The 25,218-nt window shown below is 42.5% G+C and overlaps 2 protein-coding genes across 3 annotated transcripts in view; both read right to left on the minus strand.

Annotated features, from left to right (window-relative positions):
• dact3a (dishevelled-binding antagonist of beta-catenin 3a) overlaps positions 1 to 13,303 on the minus strand; it is a 13,878-nt gene extending 575 nt beyond the window's left edge. The window contains exons 1-4 of one of the 2 annotated variants that reach the window (XM_079600269.1): positions 12,873 to 13,303; positions 5,336 to 5,441; positions 4,386 to 4,457; positions 1 to 1,427 (exon numbers count right to left, since the gene is read on the minus strand). The exon at positions 1 to 1,427 is cut by the window's left edge and continues 575 nt beyond it. In XM_079600269.1, coding sequence (XP_079456395.1) covers positions 517 to 1,427; positions 4,386 to 4,457; positions 5,336 to 5,441; positions 12,873 to 13,064 — 1,281 coding nt within the window. In that variant the 5' untranslated portion in view covers positions 13,065 to 13,303 and the 3' untranslated portion in view covers positions 1 to 516. The remainder of the gene's footprint in view (positions 1,428 to 4,385; positions 4,458 to 5,335; positions 5,442 to 12,872) is intronic. The other variant, XM_079600270.1, reaches the window with a different exon arrangement.
• A 2,165-nt stretch (positions 13,304 to 15,468) lies between these two features.
• Positions 15,469 to 23,698, minus strand: LOC306991951 (B-cell receptor CD22-like). The gene is made up of 10 exons (XM_079600279.1): positions 23,509 to 23,698; positions 23,350 to 23,407; positions 22,159 to 22,512; positions 19,811 to 20,059; positions 19,022 to 19,273; positions 18,780 to 18,870; positions 18,622 to 18,667; positions 17,194 to 17,280; positions 17,044 to 17,103; positions 15,469 to 16,848 (listed from the first exon to the last, which is right to left on the minus strand). The coding sequence occupies exons 2-10, from the start codon at positions 23,393 to 23,395 to the stop codon at positions 16,828 to 16,830; spliced, it is 1,206 nt and encodes a 401-aa protein (XP_079456405.1). The 5' UTR covers positions 23,396 to 23,407; positions 23,509 to 23,698; the 3' UTR covers positions 15,469 to 16,827.
• Positions 23,699 to 25,218: the final 1,520 nt, after the last annotated feature.

Here is a 25,218-nt window from a genome sequence, read left to right on the forward strand (position 1 = left end):
GGGTAGGTTTAGGAGTCAGGTTAGAGTGTGTGTGTGAGTGTGTATGTGTGTGAGTGTGTGTGTGTGTGATGGGTAGGTTTAGTAGTGGTGTGTTTGTTGTTTTGAATTCGGTGATTATTGTTATTGTTTTGTCTTGTGTTATCTATTTGTTGTGTATTAGGACCTCCTTGATGCTTCTCGAGGGGTTTATCCTGAAGAATACAGTTGTTATATGTTGATTCTCCAGTAACTGTCTGGATTTATTATGAAAAGTAAAAAAGAAAAACTAATAAAAATGACAATAATAGGGATGGGGCAGTGACGGGACAGAATATACAGTGTGTACAGTATAAAAACCCTTACGCCTATGGTATGTCCTCACAAGGATAGCTAAACATGTGTGTGTGTGTGTGTGTGATTGGTAGGTTTATGGGTTTGGTTAGTGTAAGGGGACAGAATATACAGTTTGGACAGTATAAAACGTCAATGGAGAGATAGCTAAGTAAACGTGTGTGTGTGTGTGTGTGTGTGTGAGTCTCATACGGTGGTCATGACTTTAAGGGACCCAGTCCTGAACCTCAGGATCTTCTTCTTGAGCGCGTGCGACGCCTTGATCTTCACGAAGGCTTTGGGCTGCAGGGCGTTTCCAGGTGGAGTGGGCGGAGCCAGCAGAGGGGGCGGAGCCAGCTGCTGTGGCCAGACCAATCCACTGCTGTTTCCAGGCTGAGTGGGCGGAGCCAGTTGCTGAGGCCAGACCAATCCGCCGCTCTCGTCAGAGTCGCTGGACCGCGAGCTGGACCCGCGCGACTCGGCCTCGCTCAGACTGGACTCGGACTCGACCCGGTACACGCGAGGCTTACGGGAGCGTCTGATTGGCTGCTCGGCTTCGTCCTGACTCAGTTCTAGCGTGGAGCGCCAGCGCCGGTGAGCAGATCCGCGGCGTGCTTTAGCCGTGACGTTCCTCTCCGCCGTGTTGTATTTGCGCTCTAGGTTGTTCTCGGATTGTGCGCGGCAGGTTTTTCTTCCGGGCTTCTTCGCCGCGGTCTTGTCCTCCGTGAAACGGCACTTCTTCGGCTTCCGCTCGGGTTTGTGCGCTAGAGCACGGCACGGCTGCGCTGGGATGTACTGCGCGTTCACCAGCTCGTCGGAGGAGTGTGTGTGTGTGTAGACATGCTGTGGGGATTCCGCTTCGCTGCTGCTGGGAAAATCCAGAGATGTGGAGCGAATCCCGGCCCGGCTAATGCTACTCTGCCGGATCACTCTGGTTTCGGGACCCATGCTAGTGCGCGGAGGTTTGCCGGGCCTAGCATGAGGCGAGCGGCGCTGGATTAGCCCGATGATGTACGTCTCCACACGCTGAGCCTGCCTGTAGTCCTCGGCGCTGGGCTCTTCATCGGGCCAGACCCACGGCTCGTCTTCACTCACGCCCTCCAGCGCAGGAGAGGCTGCTGGGAAAGAGGGAAACACACACATCACTCACAGACGACACAATGACAGCCAATCAAACAGCCATTAACTATAGACCCGATATAGTCACACACTTCTAGCCAAAATAACCTGGAATTTGGTCACATGTCGTTTTTACCAAAATAACTTGAGATGTGATATTCCATCATGTGAGCAAAGTCAACAGTGATTACAAGCCGTTCGGTTTCATTTCTTTATCTAATTGATGACTGGTCTGTTCTCGGGCGATGGTTTAGACGTCTATTAAACTTTCACTGACAGAACAAACGCTGCCTTGTTTTACTCTAGACGTCTGGCTGTGTGTGGACGCTGTTAGACGTCTTTTACACGCAGAACGGCATGCTGGGAGGGAGAATCTTTATAATACTGGGAACAACTAACCAGCACGACATCCTCACACTGGATGCACTATAAACACTATACAGCACATCTCACACACACCTGGACTGTGCTTTATATAATAATAATAAAATGTAGTAACCAAATTGAAAAAGCTGGTAAGGTTAAAAATGGGGGGAAATGCAAAACATTTGGAAAATTTAAGAATTTTGTTTATGTCTGTGTGTGAGAGCGTGTGTGTGTGTGTGAGAGTGAGTGTTTGACTGTGTGTGTGTGTGTGTGAGAGAGAGTGTGTGTGAGAGCGTGTGTGTGAGAGCGTGTGTGTGTGTGTGTGAGAGTGAGTGTTTGACTGAGTGTGTGTGAGAGAGAGTGTGTGTGAGAGGGTGTGTGTGAGAGCGTGTGTGTGTGCGTGAGAGAGTGAGTGTTTGACTGAGTGTGTGTGAGAGAGTGTGTGTAAGAGCGTGTGTGTGAGAGTGTTTGACTGTGTGTGTCTGTGTGTGAGAGAGAGAGAGTGTTTGACTGTGTGTGTGTGTGTGTGTGAGTGTGTGTGTGTGTAAGTGTGCGAGCGTGTGCCTGTGTGTGTGTGTGTGTGTGAGAGAGAGACTGTGTGAGTATGTCTGTGAGAGAAAGTGTGTGTAAGTGTGTCTGTGTGTGAGAGAGAGTGTTTGACTGTGTGTGTGTGTGTGTGTAAGTGTGCGAGCGTGTGCCTGTGTGTGTGTGAGAGAGAGACTGTGTGAGTAAGTCTGTGAGAGAAAGTGTGTGTGTAAGTGTGTGTGTGTGTGTGAGAGAGAGTGTTTGACTGTGTGTGTGTGTGTGTGAGAGAGAGTGTTTGACTGTGTGTGTGTGTGTAAGTGTGCGAGCGTGTGCCTGTGTGTGTGTGAGAGAGAGACTGTGTGAGTAAGTCTGTGAGAGAAAGTGTGTGTGTAAGTGTGTCTGTATGTGTGTGTGTGAGAGAGAGAGAGAGAGAGAGAGTGTGATGGAGAGCGTGTGTGTCTGTGTGTGTGTGAGAGAGAGAGAGAGAGAGAGAGAGAGAGAGTGAGAGTGTGTGTGTGTGTGTTCTCTAACAGAGCGGCTCTTTCTCCTCAGTGTCACAGGTGTGTATATTCACAAAGAAGCATTAAGATCTCATGACTCTGTGTGTGTTTTCTGCAGTCTCTGCTTTAACCATTTCACTGACAACAAAAAACAGTTAACGTTACACTCTGGAATGTTTAAAAACGTTGATTGAGACTTACTGTATTTATAAGGTAAAATACAAGACTCAAAGGGTAAGTTCGGTATTTTACACTTAAAGCCCTGTTTACAGATCGCATCTGATGAAATAGAACGGTTAAGATTAAACTTTGGACACATGCTGCTGTCCCGAGAATTTTAGGTTTATTCCGCTTCCCCCCCCCCCCCTCACCCCCACAATGGTTGTCTATGTGCACTGGAAGACTCCTTCCTAAAACACATTCAACTTTCGTTTACAAAGACGTGAAACTCACAGAGTGGTCAGGGGTGTTCACTGGTGTGTGCACTCAAAAATCGCTGAAAAAGATGCTTTCCAACAGGTTTTATCGTAGTTTTTGTCCAACTCCATTAAGTTGTATTGGATTCGTTGTGTGAGGTAACGTTACGGTATTACTCCGCCGCGGGAAACGGAAATGGGGTTGTTTGTATGCTTTTTGTAGTCTTATGCAGTCGCGGACGCGGTATCGTAGGCTAAGCTATCTAAACATTTTTACAAGATCGAAGCTATCTGTGTCAACTTAGAAATGGATTCCGAGACATTTATATGGGAGGATGACGGTTTTGAGATCGATTTTGATGGACAGGGTTATAGGTTTGAGCCTGAATATTCAGAGGAGGAATTTCTGCAAAGAAAGGCAGAGTTTGAACGGCAGTTGACAACGGAGTCCAGTAATTCTAGCCACTTTAGCCTTTCTGGATTGTTGAAAGGAAGTCTGTGACAACTTTTTTTGCCGCGAATCTTCCCGCATTTCGGAACTGCACAAATTCGCCCCATTATTAGCTGTCTGTTTGTAATGCTTTCAATGAAGACAGCGATCTTCTGCTTCTTCTGTGTATATGCCTGTGGTTTGCTTGCAATTGGCAAAGGTGCATTATCGCCACCAACTGGGCTGGAGTGTCTATTATTCAAGCTCTCAACGGAAGAATCACGGGCGTGACGCGTTCGGCAAAATAGGTCCACAAAAGCTAAATAATCCTAAAATTCTCGCGACAGCAGCATGTGTCCAAATTTTTATCTTAACCGTTCTATTTCATCAGATACGATCTGTAAACAGGGCTTTAAGTGTAAAATACCCAACTTGTCCTTTAATATCTATCAAATTGCTTCTCCAGTAAATGTGTCTTGATTTAAGAATGTTTAGATATTTGTGCTGGAAAACAGAAATACTGAGGAAGAAAATATGCTTTGCAGTGTACAGCCACACCGAGTGAACTGAATCTCTATAACAGTTGTGTGTGTGTGTGTGAGTCTGTATATGTGTGTGAGTGAGAGTGTGTGTGTGTGTGTGTGCAGAGCTGACAGACGTGTGTGTGTGTGTGTGTGTGTGTTTGACGAGTGTATGAGTATATTTGGGTGGTCCACTTACCAACAGACTCGTGTCTCTCAGAGAGCCGGAGGGGGCCGAGAGGACAAGGAACCTCAGTGTGTTCAGAGGAGCCTGACACACACACACACACACACACACACACACACTTATTTATTTGTGATGTCTTGTTATATTTGTAATATAATGAAAATTCAATAAACATAATTACAATTTTTAAAAACTAATAATAAAAAGAACTGATTAGCTCTAACGAATTGCTAGTTGGTCTTAACTCAACAGCTGTGTTTATGCAACTGGCACTGGATCTGGAATCAGTATCAAGCAGCAGAATCAAACATAAAGACTGATATTGAGCCTTTCATATTCCATTCGCACCGCCGCCCTCGTCGATCAGTCGGTTCAGTGGAGAACATGAAGGGATTTGGACTGTTGCGCTCCATCAGAACACAGAATGACCCCAGCGGCCAATCACAATCAAGCATCACTAGCCTTTCCTGCAGCTCAACAGTAGAGCGTTAGCGCTTGCAACGCCAAGGTCATGGGTTCGATTCCCAGGGAAAGCAAGAACTGATAAGAATGTAGATGTGTAGCTTGAAATGCAATGTAAGTCGCTTTGGATAAATGTATATGATCCATAATGAATTTCCTTCCAATATTGATGTGTGATTTGGCAATATGTCTCGATAGAGTTTGTAATTCGCTTTGCCTTTTCCGGGTAGGGTGTAAGCGTTCAAGGCGGTGCTGGACGCCAGCGCTGATCGGACGAGTGGGTTATAACAGAAATCTGCGCTCATCTCGCTGCGATTTATTAATGTTATTAATTCTGCTGTGAATTCAAAGGCTTTCTCACTGGATCTCCCAGCGCTGTGTCATAATAACAGTGTCGCGTGATTGAGATTTTTCCCCCACCCCTAATGAACATGATGTGGTGTGTGTTACCTGAGCCGTGATGATGAACATGTGATGTGATGATGTGGTGTGTGTGTTACCTGAGCTGGGTCGAGTGTGTGACGCTTCAATGAAAGTCTCGACGGCGTCCATCTTTAGCTCTCCGACCTGATGCTGCAGGAGCTTCATCAAACTCCACACGCCCTCCTGAAACACACACACACACTAGAGGATGGATACCTGAGCCGACGGGTTCGGACAGATATCTAGAGATTATGTTCGGTTAAACACTCCGAGTTTCGGTTCATTTATGAGACGCGCTCCAGGTCACGTGCAATGCAAGAGATCGCGCCGGCGCCTCCATGTCCTGAGTATATTGTCTGCAATATTTGCTTTTTATTTATTAAATCCAGGCAATTGGTTGATTAAACATTGATTTAAAATTAAGATACAATTTATACAAAACGAAATTCCCTTTAAAAGGCTTTGTACAAAACCAAACTTGTGTCAGAATCATGTCTAACCCACTCCATTGTGTCTCCCGATGGCGCATCTTCCTATCTTACTCATGCTGTTCACTTTTCATATTCAACATAGATTAAATAAAAAATAACTTTATATTATTTCAACATAAATATGAATCTAAATGTGTTTTCTTTAATGGCTACAACACGTATAGTACAGTACAGAGAAATTTACTGTCGGAGCGGGGTTTGAGCGAACGCCGTTTTACCGGTAATAATTGCTTTCGAATAATACTTGAATAATTCCCAAGATCATCGAATATAATTTTTGCTTGAAATGCCCACCGCTAGTATCCATAAGGTTTGCCCAGTTATTTACGGGATGATACAATAGGCTATTTCATTTAGTTTTTGCTTTGAAAAATTCTAATTATTAACATAGGCTAGGCTAATAAACATATTTACAATAATAACATGAAACAATTTATTTCTATAACTTTGTTGTTTTTTATGAATTTTTTTGAGTTTAATAGGAATTATGGAACAGTTTTTGTCATCATTTGTAACACATTTTTTGTACAGTAAATTATTAAAAGTTTCAACAAGTTGCATAAAATCTGTTAATTTTTTTTTTTAATAATTACACAAAAGTGCGGTGATGACCTCAACAGCGCAGTAGGCATCTCATTACTGCGGTAATGCGGTTATCGTCACAGCCCTACACAAACACACTCTAACTACCACAGTCTGACACACACACACACACACACACACACACACACACACACACACACACACACACACACACACACACACACACACACACACACACAGACACACACACACAAACACACTCACTCATACACACTCACTCGCTCACACACATACACACACAAACACACTCACTCACTCACTCATACACACTCACTCACACACACTCACTCACTCGCTCACACACATACACACACACAAACACACTCTAACTACCACAGTCTGACACACACACACACACACACACACACTCACTCACTCATACACACTCACTCACTCGCTCACACACACACACAAACACACTCACTCACTCACTCATACACACTCACTCACTCATACACACTCACTCACTCATACACACTCACTCACTCATACACACACACTCACTCACTCGCTCACACACAGACACACACACACAAACACACTCACTCACTCACTCATACACACTCACTCACTCGCTCACACACACACACACACACAGACACACACACACACAAACACACTCACTCACTCACTCATACTCACTCACTCACACACACACACACACACACACACACACTCACTCACTCACTCATACACACTCACTCACTCGCTCACACACACACACACACAAACACACTCACTCACTCACTCATACACACTCACTCACTCGCTCACACACACACACACAGACACAGACACACACACAAACACACACACTCACTCACTCACTCATACACACTCACTCACACACAGACACACTCACTCGCTCGCTCGCACACACACACACACACACACACACACACACACACACACACACACACTGTGAAACGAACAGGTTTGTTAAACTCAGATGAGTGGAGGATGCAGAATGGGTTTCTGGGAACGAGGAACGTAACGTCCTGTGTGTAATTAAACAAGAACATCTTCATCTATGATGTCAGAGACAAGATAAGTTCAGTTTAACCTGAAGAAATTAGGACAGAAATATATTACTGTACTGTAGATGTACTAATAACGTAATAATAATAATAATACTGTTCATTAAAAAAAAATTTTCAGGAATATCACAATTTTTCGCATGACTAAACCGACCCACGTGAACATGATATCTAGTATCTCAAGCCTAGTTTAGTTTCAGACTCTGATTAATGAAAACAACATCAGCAGATCCAATCAGTACAGCAGTGTGTGTGTGTGTGTCCGACAGCTGACGACTGTGTGTGTGTGTGTGTGTGTGTTTTGGGGGAAGTGTTTACAGGTCAGATGTCAGCAGTGTGTGTGTGTGTGTGTGTGTGTGTGTGTGTTTACTAATGTCTCCTGGGCCCCCAAATAAGATCATGCTAAGGCTGTTAGCTTAACCTGATGAAGCGACTCGTCGTCATGGAAACAGCGGCCGCATGAGATCCAATCAATCTGACAAAAGCATTTCACTGTCAATTATTCATATTGACTGATTTACACAAGGACACTAGGGTTGGGTACGGAAACCGGGCACTGATATGGAACCGGTACCCAAGTAACCGGTGTGTAACCGGACCGAATCAAACGCTGATTTCGGTGCCACTGATGCGTCAGCTCGTCAGCTAATATGTGCTCTGGTAAGCATCATCACCGCATGTGATCGCTAGTTAACCCTTTGACGCGTACGATCGTTCACACTGGTGCGCTTAATGTTCAGATCGCGTGATCATCAACTGCTCAATTCAAATCTGCGTTGGCTAGCGCTGAGCAGGAGACAGACGCGCTCAGCGATGTCTCATCACAACTATTCAGTATTTTCAACCACACAAGCTTTATTTTAGGCTTCAGACATTTAAATACACATAAGTACTAGCAAAACAACATTTATAGTTTGTAAAATACACAGATATCTATGGAAGCGGCAATAACAATCCTTTCAATTATAAATGGATGACGTAGATGCACATTGTAGGCGTTCTCCTTCCACGATGGGTTTCGTCACGGCATTTACGGCGATGCGCTCTGAAGTACCGCTCGCCGTGTGCAGGGCATGCATACCAAGAATACAGACTACTTTGCTGTTATTAGTACTGTAGTGTTATTTAGTGTTACATTATTGTTAGGTGGCTTAGGTTTTATTGTGAATTTGTAATGTAAATGTGTTGCGTTGTATTTAGACTACTTATATTTATATATTTACTCTAAAATTCTAATATATTACATTTTAAGAATTTTTTATGGCAATAGAGGTCATCATCCGGGTGTCAAAATGGGTAGTGGGTGGGCAGCGGGTTAACTCGGGCACACGCCTTCCACTACTCTGACCACCACTGCTCCATGTGCCAGGAAACTGCTCGGAAAACTGGAAGAGAACATCAGCTGGGCTCGCATTAAGATAAAGCCATCAAAGTCACGCAGCATTTCCATTGTCAAGGGAGTGCTCTCTGACTGCAGATTCTTCATTGGAGAGGAGCCCATCCCAACAGTGTCTGACCAGCCTGTTAAGAGCCTTGGAAGGTGGTATGATGCCAGCCTGAAGGAAAGATCAGGTACAGCAGCTGCGGGAAGAAATCAGAAGTGGGCTCCAGGCCATTAACAACACTCAGCTCCCTGGAAGATTGAAGGCCTCGTGTTTACAGTTTGGCCTTCTTCCCCGAGTGCTGTGGCCCCTTACCATTTTTGAGGTCCCAATCTCAACAGTGGAGAAGTTGGAAAGAGGAATCACAGGCTACATCAAGAAATGGCTTGGAGTGCCTCGATGCCTCTACGGAGATTGCGCCCTCAAACTGCCCCTCACCAGTCTCACAGAGGAATTCAAGTGTGCTAAAGTAAGACTCCAGATGACACTGATGAAATCTCGTGATGGGCTAACAACTAGGCTACCAACCTGGAATACAGCCACGGCACCAGAACGGGGGAAATTGGTGGTGGAGGAAATACACCGGCAGGAAGAAGCAGCAAGCTGGGCCAAGGCAGTTTCTCTTGGCAAACAGGGACAGTGGACACGCAGGGAGAGTGTGGAGAGAAGGAGGATCCGCTGGAAGGAGTTGTGGAGCATGGAAGCGAAGTGAATCAGCTTCATCTTCAGGGCTACATATGATGTTCTTCCAACACCTAGCAATCTCCATCAGTGGTTGGGTGAAGATCCAGGATGTGCCCTCCGCTCCAGGCCAGGTTCTCTCAAGTCAGCCTCACCCAGGGATGTTACACTTTTTCTTTGTTTAAATATTTATATAGCACACATAATACAACAGACGTTGCCCAAGGTGTTTCACAAACAGTAGAATCAAACACTTAATTAAAAAATAACATACAAAGAAGCAATGGAATATAAACATAAGACAGGAGACAGCTTGAACAGGAAGGAAAAGATGGAGCCGGTGTATGTGGCATGCCGTCTACCTGTGGCGTGGTCTTTATATGTTTTAGTATTTATGTTATTGCTAATAACTGGTTTTGTTCAACATACCTCCTCTTTGCTGGTCTACGACCGTTCCCAGCTGCTATCCATCCGAGTTTCGGTTGAGACCTTCTTTAAAGATGATTATAAAGACTCGCATCTTCCTCCACCACCACTACTGGAGGATATTCCCTGCTGCGACTTCCCTTCGTTGCTAAACGATGCAGACGCGGCAGAAAGCGTGGTGGAATTATTACCAGATTAAAACGGACTGTTGGAGCCCGGAACTGTATTAGGTCTTCCAGACAAACTACGCTCGAAACAAAGGGGCGGAGAATCACTTGCCGGTCGTGGGAAGCTCTGGGTAGGTGGCTTGTGCCTGCAGTGGATCGGGTCTACGAGAGAAGGGTTAACCAGCAAAATCTTCGGCCCCTATGCCGTGAGCAGCAGATGACCAGCGGCGAGGCTCGACTGAATATGGCGTTACTCAATGTACAGGCGGTTGGAAATAAAACCTTTATCCTGAACGACTTTATGGCGGAAAACAAGCTGGACTTCTTGTTTTTGGCTGAGACGTGGCTGAAGGTAGGAGACGTTTCACCGATGTCAGAACTTTTGCCGCAAGACTGTCTGTATTTTAACACACGCTTGCAAAACATACACTTGGCGTCATAACCAAGTCCTTAAGATACTCGCAGCCACCCTGGAAAACAAACGGACCGCATCCAACTCCCTACCACCATCAGCACCCAATCCACTGCAGATCAACTTTGTCCGCATGGGGGCAAAGGTAGCCAGGTGCAGGTCCACTTCTCTGGAGCATGGTCAGCTTCGAGGGGCCAAGACTCTTGAAGAGACAAGACTCTTGCTGGGCTCCAGCTTGATTGGGAGATTGGGGGGATGCACTGCGGGGACTTGATCACCCCCGTAGGGCCTTCCTCAACCGAGGATGTCTAGTTATAATGGCCGAAACATCCAATGAAGCCTGAGGTGTACTACTGACGATGTGGCCTACCCGAAAACTGTGACAAATACACTGCCAAGGTCAAGTACATTCTCCTGGTACGCGCTTGCACTTAAAGGATGTATTACATCTCGTCCTGTGTTTCCTGCAAAATGTTTTTATTTCGATTTTTTTTAATAATTTTTTTTTTTAAATGTCATTCACCATCGTTTTGAGGCTCTCTTTTTAAAGCATCGGATCAGGCACCGGTATAGAGGGAAAAAAACAAATGATACCCAACCCTAAAGGACAAAATCACACTGAAGGTTGACAAGAGATACTCACACACACTTACTCAATCTCACACACACAATCACACTCAAGTACACACACACTCACTCTCACATTCTCACTCACTTTCACACACACTGATACTGACACACTCTTATACCCTCACTCACTCACTCACTCACACTCTCTCACACTCTCTCACACACACACACACACACTCAGTGTTTATTCCTGGCATCAGCGCTGACAGCAATCTGACACAAGACAACAGCCGGAAACACTTGCCCTCATTTCATCTGTGTGTGTGTGTTGTATAAACACAAGTGTGTGTGTGTTAGTGTAGTGCTGGTGGTCTGTGTGTGTGTGTGTGTAGTGCTGGTGGTCCTGCGCTCTGATTGGCCAGTTCTGCTTTAATTAATGGCTTGTTGTGTTTCTCCTGCAGATTCAGGAGTGAAGGAATAATTGCAGCGTTCAAACGAGTGAGTGTGTGTGTGTGTGTGTGTGTGTGTGAATAATTGATGAGAAGAAAAGGTTAAGTTGCTGAGCTGCTTCTCTAACTGATTTATGTTTTATCTTATTATCAGCTTTATTTCTACAGCGCTTTAACAGTACAGATCATTTCAAAGCAGCGTCACAGAAGACAGAAGAAGAAGAGTCCTAATTCAGATCAACTCAGTCCAAGTTTATTTATATGTTAATTTATTAACTGATGTCTTAATGCTGCTACTGTCTGACATAACTGTTCACAACATTGTGATCATTAATTAATGATGTAATACTTCTAATGTAAGTGTCACCTGTTCCCAGAGATTTCTCTTTCAAAGCTCTTTTTAAGATTTAAGCGATTTAAGAAAGTTTAAAAAAAATAAAAAATCAAGACTAATCTATATGACTATAGTTGTCATCAATATGAAATTGTAACACTGTACAGGTTTAATTCAGTTTAATTACACTGTAAGGATCCATTTATCATTAGTTATCAATGATTAATGAATACATCCAAGTACAATAAGTACAATATTAAGGAATACATTATTGAAATCAAAAGTTGTATATGTTAATATTATTTAATTACCCTGTGTGTGTGTGTCTGTGTGTGTCTTTAGATCCCGAACCCTCATCAAACACCATCAGGTCAATCTAAAGTCCAGCAACAATGCTTAGTTAATGCATTAAATATTGTTTACGGTATCTTTCATATCAGCTCAGGCCCATCAAATCATAAACTTTTAAATTTTAATAATGTATTAGTACATGTTAAAAATAGCGGTAACTAAGATTAATAAATGCTTTAGAAGTATTTTTAACCTAACACTTTCTGTGGCTCAACAATGAACATTATTATTATATTCTGCTCATGATACTTCAAACTTTAGTCTGAGGAACAAAAACAACACGTTTCGCGAATGATCATGACAATTTTGTTCTGCTTTACTGTAGAAAAATAAACTCATATAGCACTAAAACATACTATTACTAAAGCTGTAAATAATGCTGGGTTGTTTCAACGGTTGGGTTTGTCCATATTTGACCGTTGAAACAACCCACCATTTTGTTGTTTGTAGAGGAAAATACTATTTAAGTCTTTATACTTCAAATTATGTGTGGAATTTCTGAGTGAAAACGGTTTCTACACCATTTTTTTTTTCAGTGTAGGAGAACACCACAAAACTATAAAAAATAAAATAAAGTGTTTTCTTTATGTGTTTGAGTGGATTAATATGCGAATATTCGTTATGTAGAACTTCTCCCTCGCGTATTTAACAAATTAAACTTCTTCTCCAGTGTTTCTAAAGTGTATAAAGATATCCGTGGAGAAGGCTTACCGGCGGCGGGCACCTTGGGTTCGGGTTCTGGTTCGGGCACTTCGGGTTCGGTTCGGGTGCGTGTAGCGCGAGCGCGCTGATGACCAACGCCTCGTGCCTGCGCTTGAGCAGCTCGAGCTCGCAGATTCCCGCCAGACTGAGCTCGAGCCGCTGCTTCTGTCGCCCGCGCTCCGACGAGAACAAACGGAACATTATTAACGACTCCTTCACCGCAAACACATCTAAAGAGGAGGAAAACCGCACACTTTAACGTTATACTACACCGACAGCCGTTTATAATGAAGTAAGTGTGGTATCCATGATGAAATCCTGTCAGTTTGAGAGTTGAGAGAGTTAACGGTTCCTCTCCTCCTCACGAGCTGCAGGATTCCAGACTTTCCAGTCTCACAGCTGTCAAGAGCTCATTAGCATATTCTGACCTTCCGCTTTTCATTGGCTGCAGACTTTCTCCGCAAATTAATATTTTTAATAGCCGCGCCCCCTTGAGGACGCCGTTAAAAAATAAATAAATGTATCCACCTTTATAAAACATATATAAAATGAATACATTTATTAATAAATATATAGAAATAAATGTGATAGTAAATAAATACATGTGGGAATAGATACATAAATATAAAAACAAATGAAGGCATAAATATAAAAATACATGAAAAAATAAATGAAAGAGCAAATAAAAGTTTAAATAAATTAAGAATAAATAGAGAAAATAGCTACTAAATAAAGGAAAAGCAATACAAAAATAAAACCGGGAATATATTTAAAAATGAATTATATTTGTTTTGTCAAGACATTTATTTATTTGATTTATTTTCCTATTATTAAATTAAATAGAGTTTATTTATATATTTATTCTGGTTTGGAATCCTAATAGATGCCAGATACTGATATTAAAATGACACGTGGATAAAAAATCTGTTTCTTTATATTAGATAATTATGTTCATTTCCTTTTTTTACTAAATGGTATGAACGTTTAAAATATAAAGTATAATATCAAATAAATAAATAATAACAGCAGATTAAAAACACACTTAATGAATTATATCTAAGTTATGAAGAAATGTAATGTAATGTGACTTAAGTTCGCTGGTGGTTTATGGTGTCATAGCGCCACCTATCTGAATCACATGATCATTACAGAAATATACACTTACATAAAACCAGCAGGATCTCAAAGTATGTAGAACAACATTTACAGTTTAAAATAAATAAACACAAAATGTGTTCAAGATAAATACACTGCAAAATCAATGTTCACGACACAAAATCAGCAATAAGCTTGAAGCATTAGAATTTATGTGGCTCTGATTTCATCAATATTTGTATAAGAGTATTCATTTTATTTAAAGATCTCAATGAGAATTAGCATTTCTGTAAAATCTTTAGATTTTTTGCTAATTTATCTAGTCTTGATATCAGATAGACTTATATATTGTATTTATTATGTAGGCTACATAAATTAGTTATTTCACTGTTAGGATGCAATGACTGAGGATAGGATAAATCATGCGTATTAAATTGTACATTTTATTTTAGTAATATCATGACATTAATAAGTGACATAATTTAGTGACATCAGAAAATACGGTCGTAGTAAGAAAGGAAAAAAGAGGAATGTGAGTGAAGTTTCAGACAATTTTCCAAAAAATGATTTACCCCAATAGGAGAAAAGCTACAAGTAGGGTTAGAAAAACTGTTGCCAAATAACATACTAGAAACATAATAATCATTGCACAAGTGATCCAATCATAGACTCTTAAGTATTTCCCTACTTAAATCCAAACAGCGACTTCTTTTTTTTTTTTTTTTGGCAAGGCAGTGTATATTATATTAGCCGTTATCTTCTTGTAATTTATAAGTTATATTTATTTTATGACTACCAGAATAAGGTTTCCAGACTCATCCAAAGCTCAAAGTGATAAAGAGGACTTTTATGGTGCGTTCACACCGGACGCTTTGTATACTCAAGCTCTCTTTTTGGTTTATATCTTATTTGTATGTTATACATGCCAACATCTTACACATTACTGACAAAACCCACCGCATGTCAGGATAGGGGACGAGGAGGGGTATTAGCCATGCTAATAGCGTTCGTGTGTTGAGCTTGGCTCTCTGCCTCTTCTAAAGCGGCTACAAAAGTCATCGCAAACAAACTGCTATTGTGAACTTGCTCCCCTTCAACAGCGACACTAACACGTGTCTAAAAGTTGCTTTGCACCAATGACTGTAAAAACATATGGACGTGAGTCCGTGACTCAAAGTGGGCGGAGCCGGCCGTCGCCATCTTGGCACCGCAATAACCGGAAATGTGCCGCGATGCGGATTAGCTGAGGTGACGTGCCGCTAACAGATAGCAGACAAACGGCTAGTAGTGACATCAGCGGCAATCCACCTGTCAATCAAGTGGCCACGCCCTTAATTATGCACAACTTAAAGGCTTAATATAATTTAAACGGATGAGTTATAACCCCTCCCCCTCAATGTGTCATGAAGCGCGTGATCAAAACAGTTTGAGAACCACAGTTTTAGCATCAAATTATCAGAATTTCACATTTCGTTTGACATTGAAAATAAACCTGACAACGCCTCGTTTTCAGAAATCACGTGACTTGGCCAGTTTAATATACACTTTAAAGCACAGATTATCAACAGAATGAAACCTTTTTATCATTTAATGTTTTATTTGAAAAGGAATAAAGAGAAAAATCTGTCGCGTGGACCCTTTAATACACAGATACAATGAATAAAATATTACAGAAACAACTCTAAACTCATTTATTAATTACACATTGACTGTTTAGTCTGGCCGCTCTCCATTGACAAGCGTTAACTTACTCGAAGGCGGTCCTCTGTTGAAGTTTACAACTATTGATCTGCCCAGAGCCGCTCTGGATCTGCCGTAACCAACCGCTAACGTTTGGTCGTGACGAAACTTCAACTCAAACTAGCGCACGACCTCAACGCCACCATTCTCAGACACTCCCTGTTCGCTGGTTGGACCGGTACAAAAATTGACCAAGAATACACCGCAAACCCAGACGTAGTTCTGAAGGAAAATTAAAATTGAGCGGAAGTACGTCGGAGGGCGGAGCCAGTGGTGGACAGTAACAAAGTACAATTACTTGAGTACTGTACTTAAGTACACTTTTGGAGTATCTGTACTTAACTTGAGTATTATTTTTTCTGGAAACTTTTTACTTTAACTTTACTACATTTGAAAGACAAATATTGTACTTTTTACTGTCAAGGTCCTTGAGTAGAGAGTATAACGTCAGGGATGATTTGGGTTGCATTTGGGTTGTAAATGAAAGTCTGGTTGACGTCGACTGATGTTGGTTTCTGACGTCAACCGATTCTCAACCACAATACAACATCTGTCCAACGTTGGAGATTAACGTCAATCTGACATTGGATTCTACAATCAACCTGATTTTCATTTTCGACGTTGGGTTTGGTCTTCTAAATGTGAATTTTGTCATTGTTTTGGAGCACACTAGCTTATAGATCACAGTAAGGCGAACATATTCATACTAAAAGCCAAAAATTCTGGGAACAGCCATTTGTGTGTCCGAAGCCATTGTGGACATTATTGTACACTTAATCAATCCCACGACTGGAACTGTGTTATAGAAATACATGTGATATTGATATGAGGGTAGCAGGCAGAGATTCAGAGGCATAAGGCACTGTAAATGTATTACATGCAACAATAATAAAACAATGCATTGACATTTACTTTTGATACTTAAGTACTTTTAAAAATGAGTACTTCTGTACTTTTACTTAAGTAAACATCGGTCTTTACAACTTTTACTTGTAACGGAGTAATATTTGACCAGTAGTATCTGTACTTTTACTCCAGTAAGGAAGTTGTGAACTTTGTCCACCTCTGGGCGGAGCCAGGCTAGATGTGTCCAGCGATGAGTAACGCTGAGTAAAGTTTAGCTTGTGCTTCATCTTACTGTGGCGTCTTGCTGTGTCGACAACAGAAATAAGACACATTTACATAAATCAACACTACAAGTGGTACAAATAATCTCAGAAAAATATATATATTTCTGTCAGTGAAACGACTCGTATAATCCGTCTTGTAACAGAAAGAAAACACTGTTTAGTATCTATTGACTAGTTGATTGACTACTGAGGACATTGAGACTTGAGAAACTCACTGACAGATTCTTATGTTCAGAAGAGCCCGACTGGAGAACAGCAGGTCTGGGGTGGACAGTCTATGGCAAAAACACATCGATTATTTATTATTATCTGACTTGTAAATGCTCAAACTCTTTTGCACATGTAGTTTTTGATATTTCTCTTACTGTGAGTGTGTCGTAGAGGTCAGATGATCTGGACTTGAGGTCAAGCCCTGTATATGTGCCTTCACTGGGATCAGTTCTGGGATCGTTCTACAGGGAAACACATATATATATGTGTGTGTGTGTATGTAACGATCACCAGTGAGAGTACCTGGGATTACCACCAGAGGGCACTCCACACCACACATCCACAGACTCCATTCCCCATAATCCTCAGGTCAGACTATCATCCATTATCACATTCACCTGTGTCTCATTACCTTGTTTGCTCACCCTATAATAGCCTGGTTTTCACATTCATTCTCTGCAAAGTCTTGTTTAGTGAGTTTACTGCAATTCTTAGGCCCTGTTTACACGAGAACGCTCGCGGGTGAAAACTTGAAAATATTTTATCGGATGTGCCTTTCGTTTACACGGCAACGGCGTTTTTGGGGCTTAAAAAAGCAAAAAAGTGAAACCACCCTCCAAGAGTGGAGATCTTTAAAACGCTCCACCGTCACGTTCCCGTCTAAAGGGTAAAAACGCAAAAGTCTGCTAGACAGTGAAGGCGTCGCGTACGTGTTTACGTCACAGGCATGCGCCAGTACAGGACAATAGCAAAACATTATCAAACTAAAATATAGCATTCATTTCATTGACAAAAAATACCAAAAAAATCTGTCATTTTTGAGCGACAGGCGAAGAGCAGCGAGGGTTAAAGCAGCAGCTTTACCGTATTACACATGAGAAACTGTGTCAGCGTCTCTTTCACTGTCAGTGCTCCACATCGCCACCTAGCCGTCTGGAGTGCACACTAATCTCACCAATCTCACACACTTTTGCGTCACCATATGCACGCAGATTTCCCCCCATAACGCTCGTCTAAACGCAGAATAAAAAGTGATAACGCAACGCCACTTTTGCGTTTTCTCTTCAGATCGTTTGAGTGTTGTGTCTGTTATTCCCGTGTTCTTGGTTTTGATCTCTGCCTGTCCTTGGATTTTCCTTTTTGCCTGTGACCCCCGTTGACCCTGTGACCCCTGTGACCCCCGTTACCCCTGTGACCCTGTGACCCCTGTTACCCCTGTGACCCCCGTTACCCCTGTGACCCCCATTACCCCTGTGACCCTGTGACCCCCGTTACCCCTGTGACCCCTGTGACCCCCGTTACCCCTGTGACCTCTGTGACCCCTGTGACCCCGTGACCCCCGTTACCCCTGTGACCCCGTGACCCCTGTGACCCTGTTATTGTTTGGATTGAGTACCCGGTCTTTTTTGACCTCTTGCCTGTTTGCTGGATTACGTCTTTGGATTACTTTGTTCAAATAAACTGCATTTGGATCCTCAACCTTCGTGTCTCAGAGCAGTCAGTGATAATATATGTGTTCTACATGCACAAAGAAGCTGTTATTGATTTATTAGTATCATTCTGTGATTCGTTGGTCATCTCACCTCATACTCGTGTATTGCAGATCTACAGTTTATCCTTTTCTTCTGACTGTTGAAAAGAAACGGAAACAAGCCATTTCATTGTTTTGTGTAATATTCAAATGTACTTTTGCATTAGTTTAAAAGCAAATTATATTACTTGTTGATACATTTTTATTTACATTTCATATAGTATGATGGTGATTATGATGGTGAATATTGCACATGCCACTGCGATCACTATCCAGACGAGCAAACCAGGACCACGAGGATCTGAAAGAGGGAGAACATCATAATTAAATCTACAAAATAAGAATGACACTAAGAAATTCTGTGGTGGGTCTAAAGCAGAAATCACAATAAATTTCACTTGACAATGTTTAGAGGATCTAATGTCACAGTTACTGAACCATCATATACTCACAGATGACGTTTAAAGTCACAGCATCAGAGTATTTCTCTCCATGTTCATCGCTGGACTTGCACTTGTATTCTCCACTGTCACCAGAGCTGATGTTTGAGATGCTGTAGACTCTTCCAGATCCTACAATCGTTCCTCCTTTAATCCAGAGGATTTCTGCAGGAGGGTTTGAGTCACTGCAGGTCAGAGTCACTGAATCTCCCTCCACTATTACACCAGATGGACTGATGGAGATCTCAGGATTCCCTCGAGGATCTACAGGAGAAATATATGACATTTCACGAGTTCACACTTACAAATAAGTCAGATGGAATAAATGGTATGCATATTTGGCGTGCTGTCCGAGGAAAGGGCTCCGGGCTCGGTATTCGGCGCGAACCCAGAGTACTCCCCCCGTATTGCTGGTTTAGGAAGTGACCAGGCGAGTGTGAGGAGACGGGGTGGTGGAGGGATGCTGAAAAACTGTCGAGGAACGTTGGTGAGTCGAATGAGTATTTATATAGGTCTCCACTCATGCTGATTGGATAGAAATGTTGATTACTGATTGTTGACAGCTGGTTGGAATGATGTGATAATTGGATCAATTATTTGAACGTGCTCCTCCCGAACTTTGTTTATAAAACATCATTTAATGTTTAATCTTCAGATTTCAGACTTCATACCCGTCTCAGAATAGCTCAGTGTTGCTTTAAATGTTTTAAAGATTAGCCCCAATTACTATAATTTTTAAAGAAAAGGAGGGAAAAGTGGATCTACTGGCTTTGGAAAGAAAACTTTAAAGAACACACTCACACGTGACATTGAGCTGAACATCAGGAGAGATGTGTGTGTGTCCGTCGACACCACAGCTGTATGTCCCTGAATCCTCTCTTCTGACTGGATCGAGGAGGAGTTTGTGACTGGGTTTACTCTCAGTTAATATCTTCAGTGAGTTTCTGTACCAGATGAATGTGCTTCTGTCAGTCAGAGCGCATCTGCTTTTACACGTCAGAGTCACTGAATCTCCCTCTGTCACTCTCTCAGGAGACTCCACCTGGAGATCTGAACACAACACACACATTACATCTACTGAGGAGACTCCACCTGGAGATCTGAACACAACACACACATTACATCTACTGAGGAGACTCCACCTGGAGATCTGAACACAACACACACATTACATCTACTGAGGAGACTCCACCTGGAGATCTGAACACAACACACACATTACATCTACTGAGGAGACTCCACCTGGAGATCTGAACACAACACACACACATTACATCTACTGAGGAGACTCCACCTGGAGATCTGAACACAACACACACATTACATCTACTGAGGAGACTCCACCTGGAGATCTGAACACAACACACACATTACATCTACTGAGGAGATCCATCTGGAGATCTGAACACAACACACACATTACATCTACTGAGGAGACTCCACCTGGAGATCTGAACACAACACACACATTACATCTACTGAGGAGACTCCACCTGGAGATCTGAACACAACACACACACATTACATCTACTGAGGAGACTCCACCTGGAGATCTGAACACAACACACACACATTACATCTACTGAGGAGACTCCACCTGGAGATCTGAACACAACACACACATTACATCTACTGAGGAGACTCCACCTGGAGATCTGAACACAACACACACATTACATCTACTGAGGAGACTCCACCTGGAGATCTGAACACAACACACACATTACATCTACTGAGGAGACTCCACCTGGAGATCTGAACACAACACACACATTACATCTACTGAGGAGACTCCACCTGGAGATCTGAACACAACACACACACATTACATCTACTTATGAGACTCCACCTGGAGATCTGAACACAACACACACATTACATCTACTGAGGAGATCCATCTGGAGATCTGAACACAACACACACATTACATCTACTGAGGAGACTCCACCTGGAGATCTGAACACAACACACACATTACATCTACTGAGGAGATCCATCTGGAGATCTGAACACAACACACACATTACATCTACTGAGGAGATCCATCTGGAGATCTGAACACAACACACACATTACATCTACTGAGGAGACTCCACCTGGAGATCTGAACACAACACACACACATTACATCTACTGAGGAGACTCCACCTGGAGATCTGAACACAACACACACACATTACATCTACTGAGGAGACCCCACCTGGAGATCTGAACACAACACACACATTACATCTACTGAGGAGACTCCACCTGGAGATCTGAACACAACACACACATTACATCTACTGAGGAGACTCCACCTGGAGATCTGAACACAACACACACATTACATCTACTGAGGAGACTCCACCTGGAGATCTGAACACAACACACACATTACATCTACTGAGGAGATCCATCTGGAGATCTGAACACAACACACACATTACATCTACTGAGGAGACTCCACCTGGAGATCTGAACACAACACACACACATTACATCTACTGAGGAGACTCCACCTGGAGATCTGAACACAACACACACATTACATCTACTGAGGACACTCCACCTGGAGATCTGAACACAACACACACATTACATCTACTGAGGAGACTCCACCTGGAGATCTGAACACAACACACACATTACATCTACTGAGGAGACTCCACCTGGAGATCTGAACACAACACACACATTACATCTACTGAGGAGACTCCACCTGGAGATCTGAACACAACACACACACATTACATCTACTGAGGAGACTCCACCTGGAGATCTGAACACAACACACACATTACATCTACTGAGGAGACTCCACCTGGAGATCTGAACACAACACACACATTACATCTACTGAGGAGACTCCACCTGGAGATCTGAACACAACACACACACATTACATCTACTGAGGAGACTCCACCTGGAGATCTGAACACAACACACACACATTACATCTACTGAGGAGACTCCACCTGGAGATCTGAACACAACACACACACATTACATCTACTGAGGAGACTCCACCTGGAGATCTGAACACAACACACACATTACATCTACTGAGGAGACTCCACCTGGAGATCTGAACACAACACACACATTACATCTACTGATGATTATTCAACATAATGCACAGAAGAAGAAGAGATCAAACTCATCATCACCTGTGACATGAAGAGTCACTCCTGGAACACCAATCCTTTTTCCACGAGGTTGATCAGTGATGAATCTGAAATAGTACACGTGTTCATCCTTCAGTGTCACATGACTCAGTGTGACGGTGGAGATCTGCTGTTTATCTCCCAGATACTGAAGCCTCTGACTGTATTCAGGGTCATCAGACAGATCTGGAAACTCTTCTTTATCTTTTATCTGTGTTTTGGTCCAGAACGCTTTCTTGATCTGATGTCCAGCAGGGTGTGTATAAGTGCAGCTCATCATCACTGTTGAGTCCTTTAGTGCACAGATGTGTGACCGACTGTAACTCACACTCCAATAACGCCACTGGCTACACACTCCTGAAACACACATACACACATAGGCAGGACAAGTAGTTTGTTAAGGCTTGGTTTGTAGAGAATTTCAAACATGCGCACATATATTCAAACGCACATAACTATAGAATTAATTCTTGATGCGCACGCGAGCGCCATCAGTGTTTCTCACAGGTTCAGTTTAAAGTCTGTGTAGAGAGAACGCTGTCGTCTTAGCGGCCCCTAATTTAATAACTAATGATCCTTTCGACAGAAGTGAATCAATCAAAACTAACTTTAGCTGGAAAATAACATTATTCAAGAACCGCTATAAAGCCAAAACTATCTGTTACCTTAAATTATACGTTTATCTCTGTAAAGCAGCTTTGAAACAATCTACATTGCTAAAAGCGCTGTATAAATGAAGATGACTTGCCTTGACACATTAATGCCCATCTGAGAGTTAAAGAGGTCCATAAATGCTTATTAAAACTTCTTTACTTTTCTTTACAAAACTGTTGTTTATAAATGAAGAATTTCACTTATGATGTGATATGTGGAAAGCCTACAGACATGATGAAACGCATGAGCAGAACACTGAACACTAACCATGAACATCATTCTGCTCTGGATGTTAGCAGCTTCAGCAGTTAGCATAAGCATAATATCAGAAAAAATCGGAATAATACACACTTTTTTTGGAAGCAACAAATACAATAAATCACAGAAATTTCCCTACACTATAGTAGATATTTTACCAGTGATATTTGTTCCTGGGGCTGACAGCAGGGCTAACTATAACTGATCCATGCTAACTAGCCAAAAGCTTTTACTATTAGTTAGTAATGATGAACTCGTGTGTAATTATACAGAGAGACTCACCGGGAACCAGGAGCAGAAACACCAGAGCACGAGTCATCGGTGACATCACCACAGGACACTAAAGCATTTACACAACAGTTCAATATGTCATAAACACTATAATAACAGCCGTTTATTGCATTATAAACACTGCAAAAATGATTTAAAAAAATACTTTACAATCTTTCCTGTTAGTAGATTTCCACGGGTGAAACTCGTTTAAAGAACGAACACATGATCTCCGGATGTTCAGAGGTTTTCATGAGAGAAAAGTTTCTTCTGTGACTGGAGATTCATTAGTTAGACGATATTAATGACGTGTGTCTCTTACCGCTGCGGGTTCAGCCGCTGCAAACACACTCATGAGAGTAAACTGCAAATGCAAGCAAACTATTTTAAAGTTTTTTTCCTTCCTCTTTTTAAAGTCTAAGGAACCTGCCCATTTCCGAGACAGCAACAACACAAATGAAACCACTTGGTATAAAAAGATAAAACTCTCTCTAAAGGATTGATTAAAATATCTAAAAGCAAGACTACAGAGCTTACATAACACATATTAAATGCAAATTTCAGTGTGAAGGGAAATTACTTCCTGTCATGGATGAACGAATTAATAAATGAAATAAATAAATAATGAAAGAATATGATGGATGGATGGTGTTACATTGAGGATGGCCAGATGTTGTATATGGGGAAGGTTATCTCGGTCATACTAGAATGGTCCCCTAGGGGGCAATAGCTGTTTAGTATTTAAAACGGGTTGTGTAGAGCTAGCTGAAGAAGTGTCAGTCAGCCTGTTATGCTCTGTATGGCTCATGCCCGTGTGAACCGAAGTAAAGCATTCTGATAAACGCTACCTCGCTGTCCGGAGAGAGCTTTTGAGGAGTCTAAGCGACTCATGCAGTCATCGGATGTGTTAGTGCATTATGACAGCCAAAAAGATCTGATCCTATCCTGCGATGCTTCTTCTTATGGAGTGGGAGTGGTGTTGTCGCATCGCATGCCAAATGGACAGGAGAGACCAATCAGCTTCATGTCGAGGACACTAACGTCCGCTGAATCGAATTACTCACAACTGGACAAAGAAGGTCTGGCGGTGATATTTGGCATTCAGCGTTTTCATAAATATTTATATGGAAGAAGGTTTGTCATTTGCACTAATCATAAACCATTACTGTCTCTCTTCAATGAGATGAAAGCTGTGCCTCAAATGGCTTCCCCCCGTATACAGCGGTGGGCAGTAACCTTGAGAGCGTATGAGTACGAGTGGGTTTACAAGCCGGGGAAACATCATAGCAATGCTGATGCGTTGAGTAGACTCCCTCTACCCCACCAGGCTGTCAAGAGTGGACAGGAGGAACGAGTTCTAATGATGGAGAATGTGACCCTCGTTTCGGCAGCTGCAATGAACCGATGGACCAGCCGAGATCCTGTGTTGTCCAGAGTGGCGCAGTTCGTCCAACTTGGTTGGCCGCCCCAAGACCGGGACCCAGCTTTCCAACCATATGCTGTTAGGAAAACAGAGTTAAGTGTACAAGATGGGTGTGTATTGTGGGGCTCACGCATAGTGGTGCCGCCACCAGGACGGGTCGCCTTGATACAGCAACTACATCATGGTCACATCGGCATCACTAGAATGAAGGCCTTAGCGCGAAGCTATTTCTGGTGGCCAAAGTAGTGAAAAGATGTGTCGTATGCTGTCACAGAGCTACCCTCTGTTCCCCTGGTTAGCCCTTTCTAGAAACACATGAACACATACTTGGGTTTTTAAAAGACACTTTATTTACCTTGATGTACCAACGAAGGGAGAGATGGATTACACCCACACCCACACAAACATGCACATACAACGAGACTGTTGTGTCTCAGACTGGCCACCTGAGCACTAGC

This window comes from Phoxinus phoxinus (assembly GCF_949152265.1).
Source record: "Phoxinus phoxinus genome assembly, chromosome: 23".
NCBI lineage: Eukaryota > Metazoa > Chordata > Actinopteri > Cypriniformes > Leuciscidae > Phoxinus > Phoxinus phoxinus.

Coding starts and splice junctions, on each gene's coding strand:
- LOC306991951 (XM_079600279.1), bottom strand. CDS start 23,395: ATGTCACCGATGACTCGTGCTCTGGTGTTTCTGCTCCTGGTTCCCG. Junction 18,668..18,779: donor ACCATCATACTATATGAAAT/GTAAATAAAAAT, acceptor TCTTTTCAACAG/TCAGAAGAAAAGGATAAACT. Junction 16,849..17,043: donor CTGAACATAAGAATCTGTCA/GTGAGTTTCTCA, acceptor TTGTCGACACAG/CAAGACGCCACAGTAAGATG.